We start from the raw sequence: 27,249 nt of genomic DNA, 5'->3' as shown, positions 1-27,249 counted from the left end.
TGGCACAAAAACAGAAATATAGAACAATGGAACAGGATAGAAAGCCCAGAGATAAACCCACGCAGCTATGGTCAAAACTAATCTATGACAAAGGAGGCAAGAATATACAATGGAGAAAAGACAGTCTCTGCAATAAGTGGTGCTGAGAAAACTGGACAACTACATGTAAAAGAATGAAATTAGAACACTCCCTAACACCATACATAAAAATAAACTCAAAATGGATTAAAGACCTAAACGTAAGACCAGACACAATAAAACTCTTAGAGAAAAACATAGGAAGAACACTCTTTGACATAAATCACAGCAAGATTTTTTTTTGATCCACCTCCTAGAGGAACAGAAATAAAAACAAAAATAAACAAATGGGACCTAATGAAACTTAAAAGCTTTGCACAGCAAAGGAAACTACAAACAAGATGAAAAGACAACGTCAGAATGGGAGAAAATATTTGCAAATGAATCAACGGACAAAGGATTAATCTCCAAAATATATAAACAGCTAATGCAGCTCAATATACAACCCAATCAAGAAATGGGCAAAAGACCTAAACAGACATTTCTCCAAAGAAGACATACAGGTGCCCAAGAAGCACATGAAAAGCTGCTCAACATGACTAATTATTAGAGAAATGCAAATCAAAACTACAATGAGGTATCACCTCACACCAGTTAGAATGGGCATCATCAGAAAATCTACAAACAACAAATGCTGGAGAGGGTGTGGAGAAAAGGGAACCCTCTTGCACTGTTGGTGAGAATGTAAATTGATACAGCCACTATGGAGAACAGTATGGAGATTCCTTAAAAAACTAAAAATAGAATTACCATATGACCCAGCAATCCCACTACTGGGCATACACCTAGAGAAAACCATAATTCAAAAAGACACATGCACCCCAATGTTCATTGCAGCACTATTTACAATAGCCAGGTCATGGAAGCAACCTAAACGCCCATAGACAGATGAATGGATAAAGAAGATGTGGTAAATATATACAATGGAATATTACTCAGCCACAAAAAGGAACGAAATTGAGTTATTTGTAGTGAGGTGGATGGATCTAGAGACTGTCATACAGTGAAGTCAGAAAGAGAAAAACAAATATCGTATATTAACGCATATATGTGGAGCCTAGAAAAGTGGTACAGATGAACCAGTTTGCAGAAATAGAGACATATATGTAGAGAACAAATGTATGGACACCAAGGGGGGAAAGCTGGGGGTGGGTGGTGGTGGTGGTGGTGGTGGGATGAATTGGGAGATTGGGATTGACATGTATACACTAATATGTATAAAAGATAACTAATAAGAAACTGCTGTATAAAAAATAAATAAAATAAAATTCAAAACAAAGAAAAAGAAATCTGGTGCTCCATTTGGCATAGTTTTTAACACATTGAGTCTATTTTCTTTATTTTTGAGAGGAAATTAAAGACCAGAAAGTTAAATAACCTTCCTAAGATTACAATGGGATCACTGGCAAAGCCTTGAAAAGAATCTGGTGTGTGTATTTTCAACCCATCGCTCTAATATACCATATTGCTTCTCTCTAAAAAAGGATAATTAATAAACCTATCAACCACATTAGCTCCTCAAAGGCTTACTAATTTCTTAAGGAAAGGAAATGTCTTTCTTCATCTTTGCCCCCTCCAATGTCAAGCAGTGATTGGCAAACAGTCAGTTCTCCATAAAAACTGTTCTTACTGACATAATTGTTATACTCCAATGTGTAGAATGAGCACCTATCCCCATCCGATACCTGCTTTGTTCTCCTGGAAAATTCTATTCAACCTTCAAAACTCAATGCACATAGCAACTCCTCTGTAAAGTCCTTCCTGATAAGTCAAGGTAGAATTATCGATACCTTCTCTAAATTACATCGATGTCTCGTATTAAATTATTTCATATCTAACATATTGTATTCCTCTTGATTGCTTACATGCATCTCTCTCGAGCAGAGATCACGCTGTGCTCATCTTACACATAACACTTAGCACAGCATAAGGCACACAATAGGCATGAAATACATTTTTTTCCTACTGATTAAACAGAATTTGAGAGTGAGGTTTGAGAAAATATCGGTATTATAATCTGTATTTTATGGAAGTTTAAGCAGAAATATGCTTTCTTTCACATCACCATATGTTTCATGAGTTAAGCTAGATTCTTATCAAACTCATCATATCTGAAACCTAACAGTTATTTCTCTTTAATGACTTTTGCATTATTAATTAATTCTAATTTTCATTTCTCTTCTGCTAACCTTTACTTAGCATTTATAATTTGAATATCAATCATTTGATTTGGGTCTTCACTCTTACAAATATTTTAAAAATCATGTTTATACAATTTTTAACTACTGGAAACCACTACAAAATAGAATAAAATCAGGAAAAAATATTAGCAAATGGTAAGCATGCTTTCCTAAATCAATATATTTTCATAATAAGAATGAGTTTTAATGGGCTCTATCAGTTATAATTCATAAAACTAAATAACTATGTTATACTTTTTTCTGAACAAATTTAAAAGCTTTCCAACACCTAAAGCAGTCAAGGCTACTATTAATAAATAACATGTAAATTCAAACATAGAATGGTGGCATTATGTACTTCTAATACTAGTTACTTAATATAATTAAAATTGTGTGCGGTAATCAAGCTGATATTAAAAGTCTTGTGTCATGGGGAAATTCACACTTAAATACAATCTTAATTTCTTATAAAGTCTACCAAAAGGGAATCTGCAGGGGAGGGGGTGAAGGGGAATGGGCATTTGGTTGTACAACATATTTTCCTTTTCTGTGAGTTCTCAAGGTAGCCTACTATTAAACAAAAAGTACCTACACTAGCCCTTCTAATTTTCTAGCGTTAGAGGTATTTAATTAATAGAATCTGTTCCTCGATATGTGATTTGAACAAAATAGATTTATATTATAAAGGTGGGTTGGATTAAAAGAAAAGGATACACAATTTACAAGACTACCTGAAATATAACAAATCTTGACTGAAGGCACCACACAAAAGTGTCAAGTGCATGAAGTGGGGGTAGATAACAGAGGAGCAAAAGAGAAAGAGATGGGGAACAGGAAAGCCTCAGTGGGAAGCAGAGAGATACAGAGAAAAAGAGGAAGAACAGAGAGGGAGACAGAGCACATGGTGGGGGCATATGAACCAGCTCAGCAAAAGGGTAATAAAAGAAGCAAAGTGCAATGACAAGTAATTTTTCCAAATACAGGTAAGTATAATTGGATCACAGAAACAACTGCAGTTGTCTCAAAATAAATTAGATGAAGACTATTTAGCCAGCATTTAGTTTATTTTTGTTTACTATTTCATTCAAATAAATCTGTCAAAGTGAATGTCAAACTTCTCAATCAATAGAAGTTAACCAATGGTCAGAATATACTATTGATACCTACATTTGAATATACTTGCCTGGCCTGTAATTCAAAATCAAATTTGTCTTATTTAAAGATAGTACACATTTTCACTACAAATAAATGTATTCCAATATAGCAGTTTGGTAATATCAACACCACAAGTGCATTCATTTCAGTTTTTAATAAATAAACAGAAAAGGGAAAAATTTTATACAGCATACCTTAAAAAGCATTTATTATTTTATATAATATTTGCAAACGATTATGTGAATCAGAGATCTTAATTCATTAATGTTACTGATATTTTGGAGACGAAAAGTTTCCTTTTGAAATTTTTATTTTGTGCTAGTGGCCATTTTACACTATAATGGAATTCCTCTTTTGTGCAGAGTAGCATATGACAGAAAATAAAGATAAATCAACTAGGAGACTGTTTGCTATATTTTGATATCAACATTTTTAAAAAATGTTTTGCATCTATTGGATATAGTAATCACTTAAGTAGCCTGTCAAAAGTTTTCTCAAGTAATGAATTGTCCTATTAGATTCCATTAAAATGTTAGTCTTGAGAAACTTCCTGAAAGGACTGTTACAAGTTAAATGCTTATTTCCAGCTTGTAAAGATTCTGGGAGGCTATGTGATCTGGGTAAGTTATGCATATCAAAAGGAGATAGTAAATGAATGACTAGTTTAATTTTATTTGAATTTTAATGCAAATATAAAGATGAAGCATAAAGCATAAAAAAAGTCAACACCCTAGAAAATTTGATGGTGTTGTGAGGAAAATGTTATGGGGAAATGAATGTTGTTATAAAGTAAATAAAGGGTTTTTTTCACATTTTTTAGGCATTAAGCATGACCTACCTAATGCATAAGATTATATTCACAATATTTTTTGATACGTACTCTGAGAGTGCATGGCGGATGATCACTAAAGATGGAATACAGTTAAGACAACTTAGTTAACAGTTTCCTTTTATCATTTTTATTACATAAACATTATGGCCATACTAATGAAATTCTACTTAAAATTTTTTTTTACAAACTGTTGCCCCCCAAACTTCTAATTTATCCTTATTTCTTTCTAGTTCCACATGCATATCTCATTTTAACATAGCAGATATAACTTTTAATTCAGCTTCTAAAATAAGTTTACATTATAGCCTGGATAATCTTCCTTGCTACCACAGCCTCCATAATTATCAAAACTTCAAATAGACTTCTCCAGTTTTGCACTATTATAACCCTTACAATGAACACTTTTGGCAGGCATAATTGGTTCTCTACCCAACAATCACTTCCTATCCCCTTAGAACTATGAACTCTAAGCCAATCTTGACAATTCTAACTCCATTGCTAGCGATTAGTTAGGAACTGGCATGAGTAACAATTATGGCCCAAAAAACACATGAAGAAGTATACAGAGGAGGCTTCTAGAAAAGTTTCTCTCAGTTTCAAATGGGTATTTGAGTACAGGATGCTTAAAATTGTTATATCCCTCTTGTAAACACAAGGGGACAATACTCAGAACAAAATCTTAGTGGATGTTGTTGTATACCACCCGTATGAACCCCTCAGAACTGCACTAATTCCTCAAGCTGCCCCCAAGTGTTGCATGCTCAGTGCTCATAGCTGAGTCCTTTACCCAAGAAGTTATGCTCCCTCCCCAGGGGGCAGCCATATGGAGCCCTCCTGGCCCCTGCCTCAGTTAGGTCATCTCTGAAGATCTACACCAGCTTCAAACTCCTGTGGGATTGGTTGAGGTATCTGTTCACAATTTAACTTCCTCTTCAAAGTCTTTCTGCCCTTATTCCCTCACAGGTGTTGTTACTAATTTATCAAGTTCTAACAGTGGTAATTACAGCAGTCCCCAAACAGACAGATTTGGCATTTGGAAGAACTAATATTCCTTGGCCTGTGGGATTAAGGACTATCATAATGGGGACTACCCTGGCGGTCCAGTGGTTAGGACTCCACACTTCCACTGCAGGGAGCACGGGTTCGATCCCTGGTCGGGGAACTAAGATCCTGCATGCCACATGGTGCGGCCTAAAAAACAAACAAATAAACAAAAACTATCGTAATGGGCCAACTGGAAACCTCTGAAAATACCCTCCCCAACTGGTAAAGATTAAATAAAAAATAAGGATGCATCATCCTGCATCCTTATTTTTTATTTAACACATTACATCCCTGTTTTATTTCATTTTATATTTTATTGAAGTATAATTGACTTGCAATATTGTATTAGTTTCAGGTGTACAACATAGTGATTCAATATTTTTATATATTACAAAATGATCAACACAGTAAGTCTCATTACCACCTGTCACCATACAAAATTATTATAGTATTTTTGACTATATTCCACATAACACTCTATGAAGAAGAAAATTACACAACTGAACCCTGCCTGAGTTCCAGACTCACAAAATCATGATAAAGGAAGAACTTCTGGCTCAGTGGCTTGTAGTGTCAACTAGTTCTTGGTACAAAAAACCGAGTAGAAGCTTGGATGAAATTGTCAAGAACAACAATTGCATGGCTGTGGAAATCAAACAAAGCTACATTAAAAAATTGAGAAAAATGCTAGCGTTTCAGAAAATAACAACAGAAGTCTGTTACCTTCTTACCTGGAGCTGCTCCCACAGCCCCCTTCTGGTATACATACTTAAAGGATCAATAGTTTCAGCAGCACAAGGCTGGCTGGGAAAACCAGCAGCTTTGCTACTTGACTTGGGGTGGGGTGAAAACCCATGGCTCTGTCAGCTAGAAGAAGCAAACCCAATAGGAAAGAAAGAGAGAACCAGCAGCTTAGCTAGCCTCAGATTGCAGTCGCACATACGGTGAATAGCAGACCAGCCAGAATTTGACAGGGAAGCCCTGGAAATGAGAAACCCACAGAAAGAAAACTTGATAAACTCTCCACACATATCATACTGACGAGGAAATTATACCATGTTCAGGGTAGATCCTGAGATATTCCGGTAAAAAGTAAAATCCAAGCAAGTGACTTGAAAACTAGCTGAACTCCGAATGTGTCCCCAACACTACACACAGATTGATTAGCAGAGAGTGAAAGCCTTAAAAGCTGAGAATATTTGATCACAATTTCTGTCCAAATCTCTAGCTGGCAATTAGACTATGCAGACACAGCAGCGACCCATCGGAAGGTAAGCCTCTTATCACCAGAAAAAACTGCAATGACATATGCAAAGTACTGAGAGAGGGGGAAAAACTCTGTCAACCAAGAATCCTATATCCAAAGAAATTATTCTCCAAAAATAAAGGTGAAATTTTAAAACTTTCCCAGATTAAAGCAAAACAAAAATAGGCATATGTCTTTTATACCACAGGATCCAAGTACCTAGCTTAGTGGCTGGAACTGGCTCCTTAAATTTGCTGAATCAAATATATAAAAAGATATAATTTATTGTCACTTATGATTTCTTTGAAAAAATACATAAAGTTTAAAATTAGAAACACATATTTCCTGTTTCCTCAGTAAAATTTGGAGACTTGCCCCCTCTACTATCTCAAGAATAGGATATGAGGCCCAAATTCTAGGTTAATCAAAACCTAGGTATCCTTAATAACAAAGCAAAGGGCAATGGTCCCATGGGAAATAAAGTTTTTCTTTAAAAAATTCTCAACATGTATAGAGTAGGATATGCTGATATAAAGTGGCTTTTACAATCATCTGTAAGAAAAAAATTTAAACTTGATTGAACTGCTGACTCTTTGAACATTGTGTGCACATTCATGCATGCACACACACACTTTTGAATATGTGTACTACTGTGTAAGATATAATCATATCTATTTTTTTTAATTTTTAAATTTAATTTAATTTTTTTTTTTTACAGCAGGTTCTTATTAGTTATCCATTTTATACACGTCAGTGTATACATGTCAATCCCAATCTCCCAATGCATCCCACCACCACCACCACCCCCGCCACCTTCCCCCCTTGGTGTCCATATGTTTGTTCTCTACATCTGTGTCTCTATTTCTGCCCTGCAAACGGGTTCATCTGTACCATTTTTCTAGGTTCTACATATATAATCATATCTAAAATGCATTTGGTTTGAAGAGACTGAAATGTATTCCATTCATACTCATTTATTCTAAACCTAGAATTTTAGCATCCTTTTGTTCTCTTTTAGTTTCCTTTTTTTGATGTCCTTCATCTTACATACAGTCTAACTTTTCTTATCATCTTGATCATTCATTAAAGTTCACAGTTTTCATGATCTTACTATTTTATTCAACAATCCATTCCATGAATTAAGGTAATTATATATTTCAAGACTTGGACAAAAGTATCAGGAGCATCTTAGATCCCTATGAAATGAAACCTTCACTTATATTTAATTAGATCCTCTGTTGAAAGAGTTAACAACATTCTTGCACTCTAGGATTCCATGCTTATTGTGTCAGGCTGACTTTATTTGCTCCTGAAAGAGATCTTTACCAACCTAAGCCCTACAAAAAGAGGCAGATAAGCAGTACCAGGGAGAATGGGGTTAAGGATGGCAATAATTTGAGCTGCCCTTTTGCTTTGAAACACATCTCCCCATATCCCAAGTAATTCCTCAAGAAGCCCTTCTCATGGATACATCCTAGAAAGGAAAACAGACAGACAGCTCCAAGTTCAAGCTAACAAAAACAAAATTCCATCCTACGTACAATTTTCTTGGATGAGTCAGCTAGCATAAATGCAGTCAAATTTTCAGCACAGTTCTTACTCCTGTTCCACAAAGCTGCAATTCTAGGGTGATAGGAAATGCTTTCATAGTTCATGTTTCATACTCTAGTACTATAATTATTGATATTTAATATCTTTTAGTTGAATGATATAAAGAATGAATGAATCTACCGTATACTTCTCAAAATACTGAAATAGACTTAGACCCAACTTTTATGCTATTTCAATGCTTTTATAAGTCAAATAAAATTGGTTTGTAAAACATTTGTAACACCATTAGGGTATTTGCTCTGATATGCCTCTTACCAATTAATAGCAATATGTCCTTCACAAAGCTTTGTATTTTTCTATACATTGAACCAATTTCATCATTAAAATTTTAAAGCTATTCTAAATAGCAATATCTAGGCATCATCTACTATATTCTAGTTCAATTTAACAGAGACTTCAATGTAAGTTAAAGGTTAACGTTTCCTATTTACCAGACTAACTTCAACAACTAGTCTATAATTTAACTCTGCTTTTAATTTTTCATGCAGCTAGCTAAACACCCTCTCAAATATCCCACAAACTGAAATCTGAAATATTTTTCCCTTGATATATACTAGATATGTTTCTTGGATACTAAGTTTTCCATTAAAAACAATCCTTTTTCTTTTTTATTTTTATTTTTTTATTTTTTATTTTTTTAACATCTTTATTGGGGTATAATTGCTTTAAGATGGTGTGTTAGTTTCTGCTTTATAACAAAGTGAATCAGTTATACATATACATATGTTCCCATATGTCTTCCCTCTTGCGTCTCCCTCCCTCCCACCCTCCCTATCCCACCCCTCCAGGCTGTCACAAAGCACGGAGCCAATATCCCTGTGCCATGCGGCTGCTTCCCACTAGCTATCTACCTTACTACGTTTGTTAGTGTGTATATGTCCATGACTCTCTCTCAATCCTTTTTCTTTAGGCAAATGCTTAATGTAGTGTTTTATCCATAATTAACAAGGAAATATTTTTGCAACTAGAAGGAATTACTATCTTAAACATTTTACATGTTGCAATTTATCAAGAAACAAAAAACTCTCCTTTATTCCTATTTGTAAATCTACCTTCTGGCTATGCACTTACAAATTAATTTTGAGTTAGTTTAGCTTCTTAATATGCTTAGATATCTATCAGGTGTATTGTGGTATTCACCAAAATAAATTACAGAAATATTATAAAGTTAAAAACAATAAATAATAAAAACATGAGAAGTATACAGTTAAATATTCAACTGATTGGGGATGAATGCAAAGACTTAGCTATACTAAATTCAGTATTTCCAAATGACCAAAGAAAATTAGTAGCTAAACATCAAAATGGGAAATACATTTGGAACAGATGACAGTTAAATGGGTTAAATTCTAACCATACAAAAATATCTTATAAACCAGTAAGAGCAAAACTAATTAATACCCAATAGGACAATGGGTAGAAGAAATAAAAGCAATGAACAAGACAATTCATAGAAGAATATATCAAACACCAATAAACATACAAAACATTCATCTTCACAATAAAATTCAAATTAAAATAACAGATACTATATTTTTTTTTTGCGGTACGCAGGCCTCTCACTGTTGTGGCCTCTCCCATTGCGGAGCACAGGCTCCGGATGCGTAGGCTCAGCGGCCATGACTCACGGGCCCAGCCGCTCTGCGGCATGTGGGATCTTCCCAGACCGGGGCACGAACCCGTGTCCCCTGCATCGGCAGGCGGACTCTCAACCACTGTGCCACCAGGGAAGCCCGACAGATACTATTTTTTGTGGTCTATTCAAATGGCAAAAATGTGGTTTATCAAGACTGAAAACTCAAGCACATCTGACAGGAGAATGGAGTGTTATAATCTTTCTGGAGAGCATGTTGGTAATCTGAATTAAAAGTTTAAAAGAATCAAAGCACAAATATGTATTTGTGAAATACTCAGAAAACAGGCAAAAAATTATGTATAAAGATAACCATTATAATATTATTTATACCAGCCACTGGAAGCAACTGCAATGACCCCAGATAGATGAATAGTTTGTGGTACAGCCTTATGATAGAACATCAGTGCAGCCATTTAAAACATTTCTGAAGAACATCTAAAGGCTTGGAGAAAAGTTAATGGTATGATATCAACTGAAAAAAATCAGAATACAAAATTATACAATATGATACCAATTTTGTAGATTTGTAAAATACACATGCATTGGAAAAAGGGAAGAAAATACAACAAAATATTAGCAATAGCTATATATGGGGGAAAGGATTGTGGATAGCTTGTATTTCATTCTTTACACTGAGCAATTTTTCAGATGTTCTATAGTAAACATATTGCTCCTTTTAAACGGAAACACACAAAAAATGGTATTTTAACAACTATAGCTAATAGGTATTTTTAAATATGCCATCAAGTGATGTAAGAACATTTTCAGAAACAAAGCAAAAACCAATTCTTAAAAATGTCAATAGACTTTTCTACTACATGAATTACCAAAAATATTCACTTTTTATAACTTGAAATTTTCTTCACATAACCAGCAACATTAAAGAACTTAAAAGTAAAAGTAGAAATGTCTAACAATTAAATGTCTACTCAGAAATACAACCTAAAAAGAAAACCCTTATCTAATGAATTACAGGAAAATGTGTGATTAGAATATACTGCTTACCTTTTTCACTTACACTTTCACTTTCAATCTCAACATCATCGCAACTTGTATATTCCGGTGTAGAAGCTAATTCCTCCTCTGAACTGCTCAATGAAACCTGGCGCATTTTACCTCCTTTCTTTGATTTATGAGGCTTTGGTGGTGGAGGTCTCACTGACTCTGACTGGTCAGAACTGAGAGAATCGTTCCTTAACATTGTTTCCATTTTTTCACGTTTTGTTTTCCTTACAGCAGAGCTAGGATCTAAGTGCTGTTGTTTCCTTAGCGAGTCAGTACGTCTCATGTCTGGTCTATCAATGGGTATTGGACTCCTCCGGGGGGTAGGAGGACTATGGTTTGTGGTCCTTTGTGGATAAGAACTTGGTCCCTGAGCCTCTCGAGTTCTTTCCATTGAATAAGATCGCTGATTTTCCATGGCAGCTCTACGTTCAGATACAGATCTTTGCCTTGATGGTCTTTCCATCCTTAGCATAGAAATCCTGGAGTCTTCCAGTTCAGCATTTGCTAAAGAAACATCACTGTGCCTTCTCTCATGCCTGGCTCGTGACACTTCAGCATGGATACGCATTTGTTCTTCATAGGGCTGTGGCTTTACTGGATAACGGGCCAAATTCGGATCACTTCGATAGCGTGCCTGGTATTCCTCCTCTCTCCTTTGTCTTTCATATTCATCTCTGCTCTCTGCATCCTCATCATCTACAATATATTCTTTGGAATGTCTATGACTTCTCCTGTTGGAGTCCCTATAATTTATATGATCAGACTCTTCATAAAACTGAGGTTCACGTTGAGACCTCCTATCAGCATAATCTGATGGAGATCTAGGCATCACGCTGTCCGAAGTAGCATACTGTGAATATTCTTCTCTTTCTTCCCTTTGGTCGTATCTTCTATTCTGATCTCTGGACACTGATGGACTTCGTTTCCTAAGTAACCAAAGAAAAAGAATGAGGAAAAGAGCAGAATTTAGGCAATTTCACATTTTACTGATTCACTGGCAGGTTGATGGATAAATTCAAATACTTCTTTTGCTCCTTTTTTAAAAATTTCATTTAAAAATCAGACCATAACAAAAGTTTTACTAATATTCATTTTATTCAGTTCAAATAGGAAATTTAAAAGGTACTTTTAATATGCTTCTTAAATGCCTGGCACGCCCATATGGAATATACATTGGTCCTGAAATTAGACAATCAACATCATACTCTACTGCAGCAAAAGAACTTTTATTCTAATTTCTTTGCTTGGCTCAATACACTGAAGCTATCTCCCAATTGTTATGCAGAAGCTTAGAAAAATTCCATCTTCCTTTCTCTCTATTCCTGACACCTTGATTTCATAGTCACTTGAAAACGTGATGAAGCCAAACTGATCCAGCTCAAGAGTTGAATGCTTTCAACTGAAACTAAGGGCTGGCTCTTAAAAATCATTTTTCATTCAACATCTCCCTAGATCACTCCTAGTATCAGTTCATCTAAATCTTCATCTTATCATTATATCTCCAATCCTTTACTGCTCTAACTTGAGATAATCAATTTAAATAAATAACAACTATAATGATTTGTTCATTTAAAAAAGAAGTCAGAAAGATCTGCTATTTTTATTCCATCTTCATTAAATTAAGGCCAGCTCCACGACACTTCTCTGTCTTCACAGCTGACTCCTAATATGTCATTACAGACCCAGAAGAAGAGAGTGTTTGTTAAGTTTTCAACCTGCCCCTCTAACACCAGTACAATCTGGTAGAACTTGCAATCACACATCATACTCTTTGCCAACAAAATATTCACGCTGTCCTCTTCTCTGGCACAAACTCAGATAATGGCAATCACTAGCCACGAGAAGCAATGGAACTGGAATCCTGAAGATGACAGAAAAGGTTTAGAATAACTGTTACAGAGATTTTGCCAGGACAAATGAAATAGTGGGGTCAGATGAAGTTAAAGATGACCAAGATTAGATAGCTCAGTTGAGAATTTCTTAGACAATATTTTCTTGATTCCAAAAGAAAGAGCAGAGAAAGGATACACATGGAGTGACCCAACCCAGCAGCAGCATCATTCTCTCAATCCTCTTTTGTATCACCTAGCTCCTTTCCCCCATATCTGGAATGCAGTCTGCTAATGCATCAGTTAGGGTTCCTTAACAGAAACAAAAGTCACTCTAGGTTTTCCAGGGAGTCGGGGTTTCAATATAGAAATCAAAACTACACAACTGTTGAACCTGCTAAGGAATGAAGGTCAGAGAAGATAATGCTGTTCTTAGCCTGGAGAACCAAAGACAGGGTTCTCAAAATGGTCATTAGGAAACTGCTGTGAATTCGAAAAGTCTTGAGGAATTTGCCACCAATTACCTCAGCTGCCTACAGCATTAGGGTGGTCAATTAAAAGGAGTTTCATCTAGGAGCCACTAAGACTTTCACATCTGCCTATCTGCCTGCCAACAACTCTGCTTGACAATTATGGTTTCTATAACTCTTCTACCTTTCAAATCTCACACATGTGCATTGCTAGGGTTGACTCTAACCTAGAGCCATAAAGGGAAAAGTATTGCAGTAAATGAAGGAGCTGGCCTGTTCCCTTAAATGTTTTATGATTAAGCAAGTGTATGCACTTTTTTTTTACATTTACATATAAAACATTTAGGACTTAATTACAAATCTTTTAGGTTCCAATTGTTACATAATACCATAGATTCCTACAGTTTAGAATATACAATCAAAACAGAGCACTCAAAATAAATTATACAGTATTAACCTACATAATATCCTATTTATGTGTCTGTTATGCATAATTCATTTTACTTTTTGTCATTATTTTTATACATATGAATAAAGAAAAAATACTCTAGTATGGTAGCAATGTATCATGAAAAGAACACTAGAGTTAAGGGATCTGGGTTTCTTAGTCCTACTTCTGCTATTAACCAGTTACTTGAACCTATAAAGCCATTTAATCTTTGAGAGTCTGTGCTTTAAAGTGAGAGACATAGATTATACACATTAACTCAAATATTATTTTAACAAATATGTATTAGGTAAGAACTAAATGCCGCACACTATAATATAGATTAGGAATACAGGAATGATTAAGAGATAACCCTTATATGAAGCTGAATGATTCTAAAACCTTCTTTCATTTCTTAGAGATTATGATCTTATAATATTGATACCACAACTTCATCAAGTTAATATGCCTAAATGAAAGCTTAAAGCATCGCAAAAAATGATGCTCTTATCAAGATGTAATTAACTGACTAGTGCCAATTTTCAATATACTCACATCTCATTAACTAGCTACTTAGTACTAACTATACTAAAAATATATATACTAACTGAGATAAGTGAGAATTTCTCTAGGGAACTCTAAAGAATAAGCAATTAAATTAGTTCCTTCTCAAACTGACCATCTAACATCCATTAGATTAGATGTAGAATTTATGTTAGGAATTCAAATTCATTTCAGTATGTTTAAAATAATATAACAAGTTTTTTCAATCTAAGTTAATAAATTTATTTTCTCTAAAAATGTGTTATTCATAAATCTAATTTAATATAAACAAATTGATACTGTTTCAAGAGTAAGGCTAGTGTTTCTCAGATTTATATGGTACATAAGAATTTTTTTAATTTCATTTAGCGATTGCTTAATAAAATAAATTTTAATTTCCTTAAAATTCAGTGTGGACTGAATAGGAAATTTTATAGCTATATATAAGCATATGAATTTTGGAAACATAATAAAAAGGAAGTAAAATGTGATTTGCTAAATGAAAGCAGTATTATTTCATTACAATAGGCCAGTAAGAGCAGCTCATCAGCTAGAGCTCACTTTTGTGCCTTTGTGTTTCCCCAGCATATTACTACTCATCCTACAGACAATTACCTAACTAGTGTTCTGTACTGTCCACTAGACTTCAAATTTTGAACCAGAAAGGGCTATGTCTAACATACCTTTGTACCTCCAGTATTTATTCAGTCACTCAACGAATATTTATTTAGTGCTTACTATGGGCCAGGTATGATTCTGGTTGCTGGAAATGCAACAGAAAAATGACACATAAGGTCTCAGCCCTCAAGAAGTTCTTTCTAGTAGGGAAGACAGACAGTAAGCATATAAACAAATCAAGGTAATTTCATATAGTAATAAGTCCTATAGAAGAAAACTGAAACAGGGTAAAATTACAAAAAGTGACTGAGTGAAGCTACTTTCAATAAGGAAGTTCTTTCTAAAAAAGTACACTTGAACTAAGACCTGAAGAGCATAGTTACATGATATGTAGCCCATTTATATAAAACATACAGCTTTGCTGGAGAAGTTTTGGGTATTCTCATTAAGCTGCTATTCTTTTCTTTTCTTTCCCTTATTATTATTATTTTTTACTCAAAGCTGTTTTATAAAATATAAATTTACTGAATTCTTAATTGTTATTTTATTGAATCTAGGATTTTCCAGGGTAGTTCATCTCTAGAACCCATCTAAAAGCAGTCCACTAAGCCTTTTTCACATGCTCCTCCCTTTCAAAAGATTTCATGCTCCCAAATGAGTAAACTGTAATTTACCATATTTGGTAAATACTTCATTATATTTTATTTCAGTTGAAAGTCAAAAGAAAAACAAGCAGACTAAATCAGAATGAATGGACACTGGTTTTACAATATTATCAAAAATACTTACATGCCTAAGATTGTTAATACAAATTAATCTCTAAAATGTGGAACTTAAAGCCATACAAGAAAGTGAAGTAAAAAATTTCAGAAAATGTTCAGGGAAAAATTGGATATTTTGAAGGACGGTCAACTTAATGATGGCCTTCTTCCTCACTGCACTTCTTCCCTAGGTAATCTAACCCATTTCTATCCAGAAATGTCTATAATACTCCTTTGTTAAGTTTCAAGAGAACAGGCAACCTGGGTCTAAGGAGGATGTCAGATAGTAGGTGCTCAATCTTCTGAATTAAAGAACCGATCGATTAATTCTCCCTTAGGTTATCTCTACTTTTCATGGCTTGCTCTCTTTTTCTGTACTCAAACCCACTGATGTGCTAAAATAGTCTAGATCTTCTCTTTCCCCTACTACTCCCATGGCAGTAATAGGGCCTTAAGTGCAATGAAGAAACTACTTTTATTAGTAGTGTAATTTAGCTCTATTGTATGTTAATTTGGCTTTTGTTGAACTTCAGACTATTGTTTATAAAATGACTTCTTTGGCAAAAATTTATTTTGAGTATCAATCCCTTTAGAACTAAACATTTAGAAAAAATCTCTTTGTAAATTAGGGATTTCTAGTAATACATTTAACATCATGCTGGATATGGACAGAAATGGGGAGAAAAAAAGCAACACTTCATTCCTGAGGAATTAACATAAATTTTTGAAAGTAAGTAGGGTAAAAGTGAATATAGTGAACCTTTATAACACAGGAAATATATATTCCATTGTATTGATAAATAAAAATATTCATTATACAGTTCAATTCTAAAAGAACTTCTATTATTAATTAGACCTTAGCAAGCTATTTAAGTGCTTTTTAAAGATCATACCTTAGGAAAACTGAATCCAATATTAAATCCAGCAATCACTTTGTTCTAGAGATTATAAAATTTGCCTGAAGCATGTGAATCAGACTGTAGATGCTGATTTGTACTGGATTTAAGTAAAAATAGAACACTGGTCATGATTTCTGAAATTGGGATGACTATTGTCACTGTTCCTTAACATAATTTCTGAAATTGGGATGACTATTGTCACTGTTACTTAACTCTATGCTTTCAGGTAGAGTACTTGATAGTATATTTATTAAAGCCATGTTAGAAGCAAGGCCAGATTTTATTCTAAGAATACTCTTACCAAACAATGATGAATCTGCTATCAGTTATTCTAAAATATTCAAATACTCATCAAAACAATTTTTACCAGTCATATCATTAATTATTTCATATATACTTTCTTAAACTTAAAATTGCTATATATCTTAGACACTATATTATTTCAGAAGCTGAAGAAAATCCATGAAAATATAAGTACTATATCTCTAACCTTTATTTTCCCTACTGGTCTTTATAAGCAGGCCCTAGCATTTATTATTATCAAATGGAAAACATTTAATATGAAAAAGAATATAGTGATAATCTGTACACTTCTCTGGATAATCATAAAGCATTTAACAGTATTTAACCCATAAATTTTAATTCAGAAGAATGTAGCAATTCATCTAAGATGTTATATTTCACTTAATCCTTCAAAGACCCTTAGAAATTAAAAGGCAGAATCCAGAATTATGACTTTTTTAGAATAAAATGTATTTGTGACACTATGTAGTGCCTTAATTTTCACTCCTATTCATCAATCTCTAGTTCTAATATATAACAATATCAGTATTATATTCACTTTGTATTTACCTAATATCTGTTCATCTTACTTCTCTTTATTAAAACCTAGGTTCTACAATTATTTTCTCTTTCACCATATTATAGTGGTCTTAACTGGAACTAGTTTATAGAAAAATCACATAAAGAAATGTCCTAAATCTATTATTATTATTATTATTTTTACTTTGGGCTGTGTTGCGTCTTTGTTGCTGTCCGCGGGCTTTCTTTAGTTGCAGTGAGCGAGCTTCTCATTGCGGTGGCTTCTCTTCTTGCAGAGCACAGGCTCTAGGTGCACAGGCTCCAGTAGTTGTGGCTTGCGGGCTCTAGAGCGCAGACTCAGTAGTTGTGGTGCATGGGCTTAGTGGCTTCGCCGCACGTGGGATCTTCCCCAACCAGGGCTCGAACCCGTGTCCCCTGCGTTGGCAGGCAGATTCTTAACCACTGCCCCACCAGGGAAGCCCCTAAATCTACTTTAATCAGTAGCATTTCTTGTTCACTGCTTATAAGTTTTTTGTCATATGGACTAATTATTCAATCTATTTCTAAATATTCTAGCTGTATATTCACACCCACTCCATTATAAATGTCTGATTAGGCATAATAGGTTGAGCAAAAAACTCTACCAATTAGTCTCTTTAAAATTCCATGTCTAAAAATCATATTGACTGATAGAGAAACTCCAAATTAAAAGATTCTTTCCCAATTAAAGCCACTTTTGACAATTTCCCAAAGGCAGTCTCAATTTATATACTGTATACTAATTCATGATGTTTTTAATATTAGTTTCTATTTTAATATTTACAATCTTTAACATCCTATGTGTTTGTGTTATTATACTACCTAGAATACTGACCATATATACTATAAAATAATCATCAAGTTTCTGAAAATATAATCCAGTAAACATTCGAAAACATTTACAAGGACAGTGAAAGGTTACGTGGAAACTTAAGTTTTAATATTCATATATTTTTAACTCTTAAGACTTATGCAATTTTTAAGAATCATAATGACAATGAGAGAAGAGTGAAGAATTTGAAGATTACGAATTTCTGTAAATTCAAATCTATGTTATTACAATTAAGCACTACCTATATGAGAATCTCTTACTCTTGTTTAATTAGTAGAGATTATTAAATAATTGTCATTTTATATATAAAAGAATAGAAATGACATTTGAAGAGTCAATAATCTGAAAAAACCTCCAACTTTTTAAAAGCTTAATAAGGCATGATGCTGCTAAATAAATTGAAATACTTCATTAATTCAATTACAAAATGCTAGCCATACAGTTTAAACATAATATTGCAATCAAATTCTGAAATTTGAAGCTGTTGAGACACATTAAATCAAGGATTTAACAGAAGCATACGATCCTGTAAAACATAAAATATGTAGGTTCTATTCCTATAATTCCTACAAAAAGGAATTTTTACAAATCAAACAATTTATATTCATCATAAAACATGAAAAAAAACAATCTTTTTTTACATTTCTCAGTATTCAACATATTTTTACCTTTCGCTCAACCAATGCACATCTGTCGAGCATGAAGCATCATGTTGACAAAAATACATCGGCACTATGCCGGGCAGTGCTTTCATTTAATCCTTCTAGCTCTAGCAAAATCATAGGAGCCATCCTTAATCAGATGATTTGAAAGTCTCTACTTGCTCACAATCATTTTATTTCAAATCTCAATTACCAAAAAAGTTACACATAAAACAAAACTCATTCACGGATGGAGTCATAAAATCCTCTAGTGATGGGACTGTTAAGAAAAAGGTTATTCCTTAATGCCGTTACTATGTGGCTGTATATAGCTCAGGTCAAGTAAGAATGTACCCTGTAAGAAGGATTATGGTACTTAGCTGATTAGAGCCCCACAATACTGAACACCAGATGCATCCTACATCCAAGGCATTTCTGGGCACTATACTTAAAACGGACAGATTCAAAAATTGTAAACCACATTCTCCTATATGAATTACAATATTTCTAAAATAACAGGATTTGTTGTGTTTGCTATTGATGTCTACCACACTGCTTTCACTATAAAATGTAGAGTGATAGTAAAAGATGGCAATGGTTTAACACGTCTACTCTATCATTTCTTTTCAATTATTCAGTAAGAAGTTTCCTAATCTTTACTAAAAAGAGAATGTTCCCCTAAAGGCGTAACGAAACATGAAGTAGCAGTTTCTGTAAAAATTTAATTGAAAATGTGTTCCGTGAGCTAAGAATTTGGTTAGACACTGAGTTTAAATCAAGCTTTGCTCACTTTATTACTTCAACGCCTCTATTCAGTCATTCAAAAAACTAAAAAATAGGAAAAAAAGATAACACCATGGATTCCTTTCTACCAAAAGCCAATTACCTAGATGTTAATGTTATACTTCTGAGAATTATGTTTAAGTGATTCCAAATAAACTTATATAAAACTGAGAAAAAGTCAGTGTTTGAAGAGTAGGGAGAGATGCAAAAGTAGTGTGCTGTGTTTTGGTCTCCCAAATTTCAAGTTTAAATGAGGGTTTAGGAATATGTTGTAGCACCATTCAACTACTTATGCAGTATTCATCTACAGAATTCTCTCCTAAAATGTAGACCTTGGAGACATTGGGCACAAGGGGCGGGTAGGGGGAGGCAGGGTGTGGGGAATAGGGACAGATAAAGTCATTTTTACCCTCTGAGATTCCTAATACAGACGTGTAGACTATTCAAACAGAAATGCAATAAAAATTAGAAATGCAAGTTAATTCATTTTTACAGAAATATTAACCAATAATAAAATTCAACCACTTAGACCCCACAGTTCATTTCAAACTGAAAAAAAAAAAAATCCACATAGTATTTTGATTCTTCCAAGCTGGTAAGTCCAGAAGATTTCAGAAACAATATTACAGGTGATGCTATGATAGCAAACTGTCTTCTTTACTTTTCCTTCCATTCACTTCTACCCCTTCAGTGAGCTCTTGGCAATGTGTTCCCAATGGTAATGCACACTCTGCTGCCCGTCCTCTCTCCCATTAACCTTGCTTCTAGCTCCTCTCAGACTGTCCACCTCAGATTGTCTTTCGTATCATTTCTAGCACCACTGCTGCTTTCTCTTTACTCTCTACAGATTGTTCTATGGCTCCAATTTCTTCTTCCCCACCCTTTGAGAGTTATTGAGTTGGCCAAAAACTTCGGGTTTTCCATAACATCTTAGGAAAACCCCGAACGAACTATTTGGCCAACCCAATATCTTGTCCTTTTTCAAACTCTTTACTTTGACTTTTTTTTTTTCAATTATTCCCTAGATAAGTACTTCTTATGCATTCAAATTTATGAAGGTCCAATTTGGGGTTTAAAAAGTTTTCATGAGAATATTACAATTTTAGTATCCATTGACCACTTCAGAAATACAAAATAACAAAAAGATTCTGTGAATCAGATACCAGCTTAAATTAATTTTATTTTATTCATGATAATATTTTCAACTTATATTTGAAAGATGAAGACCTAGTACATGCAAATCTCTAGAAAATGGTGCACAAATGATGCTCCCTTATAGTAACACATTGGGCTACTCCCCTTTCCCCACTATCCCTCCCAAAATTGCTATGTCAAAAAGAGACACAAAGACTAGGAACCATTCTATACTAGAAGGTAATTTGAACCTGTAGTAATTTTATTTCCCTTCTTTAATGTGCTCTATCGAAGTCTATGGCAGCCTTAGAAACAATCCTACAATAAAGATTCACTGGAATCAATACAAAGAAGTACAATGAGCAACATAGAAGACATAAAAGAGGGAAAAAAAGAATAAATAAGTTTATCTAAACTTCCATAATCATCAGAGAAAGGCCCTAGAGTTATTTTGTTCTATTTTCCACTGAAAAATTTATATTCTTTTAATATTACTGCCCCTCTACTGAACTTCAATTATTGGTTTCATACACTTGTTCCATTCTCTCCTCCTATTTCTATTTGCTCCAAAGAGGCAACAGATTTTTGGTTAGGGCCTGCAACTACAGTTATTCAGAGAAGAGAAATATTTTCCTGTAAAATGAAACAAACATATCTAGAAGTGTATATTGAAATTAAAAAGAGATGCTGTTTATCTGCAAATCAATCATGCATATAATTAATTTTCATCTTAAGGGTTTATTTCCTTATTGAGAAAAAGAATCATACAGTGTTTTAAAATATAGAAAATACAGGTCAGTGGTTTTAAGGAGAAGCGGCATTTTCTGTCTCAGTTAATGGTTATTCTTTCCTTCTAGTTATTCATCCAATCCATGAGGAAATTCTGCTGCGTCTATCTTCAGAATATATCCAGAACCCAAACACTTCTCACCAACTCCACCAGTACAAGCCTGATTTAACCAGTATTTCTGGTGTGAATTACTGAAAAACTTCCTAACTGGTCTCCCTGCTTCTATTCTATCCCCCTTCAGATCAGTCTCAACACAGCAGCAATAATGTACGTCAGATCGTATCATTAACACGCTTGAAACACTTCAGCAACTCCCTGTTTTGCTTACAAGGCCTATAGGATCCGGCACCCACTGCTCCCTGTACTCCTCACCAGTTACTCACTCAGATCCAGCCACGCTGGCTTCCCTGCATGTTTTCACTTAAGACCATTGCTCTGGCAGCTCCCTCTGCCTGGAATGCTGTTCCTCCAGATATCACTAGAGATATCTAGTCGGCTAGTCAGTAGAGAGCTTCCTCAATTCTTCCCTCATATCTCACTTTCTCAAAGTGAAACGTGGTCTCAAGGAGGCCTACCCTGGCCACCCTACTGAATACTTCAATCTCTGTCTCCATCGCCACCCTCCAAATCCCAATCCCATTAACCTGCCTTACTTTTTAAACTTTTTCATAACATTTATCACCTTCTAATTATGATACATTTTTTTATCCCACTTTTTATTCCCTGGATTTTTTTGAAATTTTGAATTTAATTTTACTTATTTTTTTATACAGCAGGTTCTTATTAGTTATCCACTTTATACATATTAGTGTATACATGTCAATCCCAATCTCCCAATTCATCACACCACCACCACACCCCTGCCACTTTCCCCCCTTGGTGTCCATACGTTTGTTCTCTACATCTGTGTCTCTATTTCTGCCCTGCAAACTGGTTGATCTGTACAATTTTTATAGGTTCCACATATATGTGTTAATATACAATATTTGTTTTTCTCTTTCACTTACTTCACTTTGTATGACAGTCTCTAGATCCATCCACCTCACTACAAATAACTGAATTTCATTCCTCATTATGGCTGAGTAATATTCCACTGTATATATGTACCACAACTTCTTTATCCATTCGTCTGTTGATGGGCATTTAGGTTGCTTCTATTACCTGGCTATTGTAAATAGTGTTGCAATGAACACTGGGGTAAATGTAACTTTTTGAATTATGGTTTTCTGTGGGTATATGACCAGTAGTGGGATTGCTGGGTCATATGATAATTCTATTTTTAGTTTTCTAAGGAACCTCCATACTGTTCTCCATACTGGCTGTATCAGTTTACATTCCCACCAACAGTGCAAGAGGGTTCCCTTTTCTCCACACCCTCTCCAGCATTTGTTGTTTGTAGATTTTCTGATGATTCCCATTCTAACTGGTGTGAGGTAATACCTCATTGTAGTTTTGATTTGCATTTCTCTGATAATTAGTCATGTTGAGCAGCTTTTCATGTGCTTCTTGGCCACCTGTATGTCATCTTTGGAGAAATGTCTATTTAGGTCTTCTGCCCATTTTCGGATTGGGTTGTTTGTTTATTTAATATTGAGCTGCATGAGCTGTTTATATATTTTGGAGATTAATCCTTTGTCTGTTGATTCGTTTGCAAATATTTTCTCCCATTCTGACATTGTCTTTTCGTCTTGTTTGTAGTTTCCTTTGCTTGGCAAAAGCTTTTAAGTTTCATTAGGTCCCATTTGTTTATTTTTGTTTTTATTTCTATTCCTCTAGGAGGTGGATCAAAAAGATCTTGCTGTGATTTAATTCAAAGAGTGTTCTTCCTATGTTCTCCTCTAAGAGTTTTATAGTCTCCAGTCTTAAATTTAGGTCTCTAATCCATTTTGAGTTTATTTTTGTGTATGGTGTTAGGGAGTGTTCTAACTTCATTCTTTTACATGTTGCTGTCCAGTTTTCCCAGCACCACTTATTGCAGAGACTGTCTTTTCTCCATTGTATATCCTTGCCTCCTTTGTCATAGATAAGTTGACCATAGGTGCATGGGTTTACCTCTGGGCTTTCTCTGCTGTTCCATTGATCTATATTTCTGTTTTTCTGCCAGTACCATATTGTGTTGATTACTGTAGCTTTGTAGTATAGTCGGAAGTCAGGAAGTCTGATTCCTCCAGCTCCATTTTTTCCCTCAAGACTGCTTTAGCTATTCGGGGTCTTTTGTGTCTCCATACAGATTTTAAGATTTTGTTCCGGTTCTGTGAAAAATGCCATTGGTAGTTTGATAGGGATTGCATTGGATCTGTAGATTGCTTTGGGTAGTACAGTCATTTTCACAATAGTGATTCTTCCAATCCAAGAACATGGTATATCTCTCCATCTGTTTGTATCATTTTAATTTCTTTCATCAGTTTTCTGAGTACAGGTCTTTCGTCTCCCTAGGTAGGATTATTCCTAGGTAATTCTTTTCGTAATTCTTTTTGTTGCAATGGTATATGGAAGTGTTGCCTTAATTTCTCTTTCAGGTTTTTCATCATTAGTGTATAGGAATGCAAGAGATTTCTGTGCATTAATTTTGTATCCTGCAAACATTCTAATCATAAAAAATGAGTATGTGCTTTAAAAAAAGTTACAAACTTCTAGTTGTAAGATAAATAAGCACCAGAGATGTAATGCACAAAATGATAAGTATAATTACCACTGCTGTGTGTTATATATGAAAGTTGTTAAGAGAGCAAATCCCAAGAGCTCTCATCACAGGAAAAATATTCTTTTCTATTTCTTTAATTTTGTATCTATATGAGTTGATGGATGTTCAGTAAATTTATTGTGATAATCATTTCATGATGTATGTAAGTCAAATCATTATGCTGTATACCTTAAACTTATACAGTGCTGTACGTCAGTTATACGTCAATAAAACTAGAAGACAAAAACAAAAATAAATAGAAAGAAAGAAATTACATCCTAAGTCACATTCTATGAGATTCAGGATCAATCCTCACCTGAAGCAACATGTACCTCCAGAGTTTTGATTCAGGTAAACCAATAAATTCCCTTTATTTCCTAAACCAGTCTCAGTTGAGTTTTCTATTACTTGCAACTAAAATCTTCCTGTCTGGCACACAATCTGTAATACAGACTCTAAAGTCTGTATATTACTTCTCATCAGCTGTCATGATTCTTATGAACTCTGTTTCTATGAAAATTGGTTTTTCCTTTGTGAAAAGCCAGCACACTGGGACTCATATGCCCTGTAGTCATGTGGTTTCTTTAAAGTAGTTTTACACTAAAAACAGTCATTTAGTGAGATCAAAATCTTTCCTGGGATCAAAAATCGCAAGACTGAATGTTTAATATTACATTTCATTTGGTAATTATGATAGTAGACTGATTCTACTTAAGCCCAGAAAGCAATAAAAACAAATCACACCCCGACAAGTCTCAAGCAACGGTAACAAGCTGCTTTTTTTTTTTTGCGGTACTCGGGCCTCTCACTGTTGTGGCCTCTCCCGTTGCAGAGCACAGGCTCCGGACGCGCAGGCTCAGCGGCCATGACTCACGGGCCCAGGCGCTCTGCAGCATGTGGGATTTTCCTGGACCGGGGCACAAACCCGTGTCCCCTGCACCGGCAGGAGGACTCTCAACAACAACGCCGCCAGGGAAACCCCTAAGACTATTTATTTTATAGCCTGTCCCTGTAAAACTCAAGGCAGGAACAGAAGAGAATGCAAGCTGTGAGCAACTTGTTCCCAAGAGAAGCAGGAAAGAAACAGAAAGTGCTACTTACACTCAGTCAATTCCTTATCCCCAAGGGCAAAGTAGAATGGCAAGTGGAGGGAAGCCAGGAATAGTATTCTAGAGCAGCATTCTCCATGTAGAAGGAACCATAGGAATAAGGAAAAAGGGTATCCTATCTACTAAAACCCTGGAACATTTAAGTCTAGAACTGTGTTAAGTTAAAGCAGCTCTACTGAACATAGGACTTCATAATTTAGGGTTCCAAATACACTTTGCTTAAACTGTTAGTTGATGAGACAATAATAGGGAATTAGCTTTATAAAGTTCATAGGGGTGAACCAGGACAAAAGGCAAAAGAGAATGTGGCAGACACAGTTGGTTGTGTCTTTTCTTTCTTACAAATAGAATCATAATCTTATTCAGATCAACAATGTGCTTAGTCTAAAAAAACTATTTTCCAGGCGCTCTTGTGGCTAGGGGTGTTTATGTGACATAGTTCAGGCAAATAATATTTAGATAGACGTTTACTAAGTACAGCTTCTACAAAGCTAATTATTCCTAAGTAAGAGATAGACCCAACTGGCATATACCTTTCATACTTTGCCCTTCCTCCTTTATGACTGGAATGTTGTCCTACTTCCTATAACTCAGCCCTCTTTTAATCATAAGTTTGAAAGCCACACACTGTGGGTAGCAGGGCAAAAAGAAAGAAAAGAAAAAAACAGAGTATAGGTCTCTGTTGATTTCCTTGAGCAGTCTATCTCCAGTCTTGTTTTTACATGAGAAAAACATAAACTCCTTTATTTAAGCATTGTACTTATGATATTTGTGTTACGTATAGCTAAACACAACGCTAACTGAGGCCAGAGAGAGACTTGTCTCTAGGAAGAAGTGTAAGGCATCTGGAGTCATTAGCTACTTGGCTCTATTTCAGTGGAAAATAAACAAGTAAATAAGAGGCTACCACAGGTGAAAAGGTCTAGGAACAGAAAATAGGTGCAGGTTATCTAATGAATATAAGCCAAGGGGAGAATGATTTCAAATGACAGAGGCAGAATAGTATAGTGCAGATTTTAATTCCTTATCCAGTGGTGCACTGGAGCCAAGAGCCCATTGTAAACATTTCCTCCCAACTCTGTGTTCAGTGAAGTCACAATGGCAGCTTAAAATCACGCATGCTGGCAATATTTACATCATGAAAATCGGCAAATGCTACAAACCGGGGTTTTTATTTTTCCCTGTGGAAAGCTGATTGTCAAATATTTACCAGCACACCACTAGTTATACCCCACTGCTCAGCTAAACAAGAACCTAGAAAAAAGTGCAATGGTTAGCCAAAGAGCTACCACTATTCATCTGAGCCTTCATTAGTGCAAAGAATATATAATAGAGAGCCTGACATTTAGCAGTTCAGTCACTGTTTGAGAAAGGAAGAGAAGAAGGGAGAATAAAAGAATTCTTTCTCAGTCATTGATAACTATAGAGTTAATTTGACTTTTCAAAAGAACTAAAAACAGGAAAACAAACTCCTCAGGTTTTAATTTAATGATACCTGAAAATCTCTGCAATTCTTTGAATATGGCATTCCACTCCCAATCCTACACTCTTTTGTTTGAATTGCATGTTGTGACAGAGTTTAAGTGTATTTATAAAATCAAAACATGTTAGAGCTTAAAAAAACCTTAGTAAGCATGATGTCCAAAGATCCAGTGGTCAGTGTAATGACAGCAGACAGGGAAAGAGGGTGTCAAAGAGCATTTAAAGTTCCCGAGTTATACAGAGAAAACTGAAAGTAGTTACCACTAGATGGCACTATATTATACAACCGAATCTACATCTTGAGATACAATAAAGAACTATTCTCATTTTTTCATTATTCTAGATTTTTACATTATGCAAAATCCCTTTACATTGTTTTATTTATTGGAGTTATGTATGTGTAATTCTTGGCACAAAAATTTTAAATGGCACAAAAAGTAAAATACAGAAAAAAGTTAAGTAGAAACAGAAAACCAGAATCAAACTCAGGAGTGGCACAAGAGGCCAGAAATGAAAGCTGGGTGAAGATTCAGAAGGCTCGTGTACCATGCTAAGCATTTTGAGGCTTTTATCCTGTAGGCAAAGGGGAGGTCATCAGATGTTTTGTGTTAGCAAGTTAAC

General features: G+C 34.8%; 1 protein-coding gene across 34 annotated transcripts in view; it reads right to left on the bottom strand.

Annotated features, from left to right (window-relative positions):
• RIMS2 (regulating synaptic membrane exocytosis 2) overlaps positions 1-27,249 on the bottom strand; it is a gene marked incomplete at its 5' end in the record, with an annotated part of 584,629 nt that overhangs the window by 287,817 nt on the left and 269,563 nt on the right. For all 34 annotated transcript variants that reach the window (XM_082858721.1, XM_082858710.1, XM_082858742.1 and 31 more), the window contains one exon: positions 10,788-11,713. In XM_082858721.1, coding sequence (XP_082714847.1) covers positions 10,788-11,713 — 926 coding nt within the window. The remainder of the gene's footprint in view (positions 1-10,787; positions 11,714-27,249) is intronic.

This window comes from Leucopleurus acutus (assembly GCF_964270905.1).
Source record: "Leucopleurus acutus genome assembly, chromosome: 17".
Lineage (NCBI taxonomy): Eukaryota > Metazoa > Chordata > Mammalia > Artiodactyla > Delphinidae > Leucopleurus > Leucopleurus acutus.
Note: the sequence above shows the minus strand (reverse complement) of the source record. Positions and strands in the feature narration are given on the sequence as shown.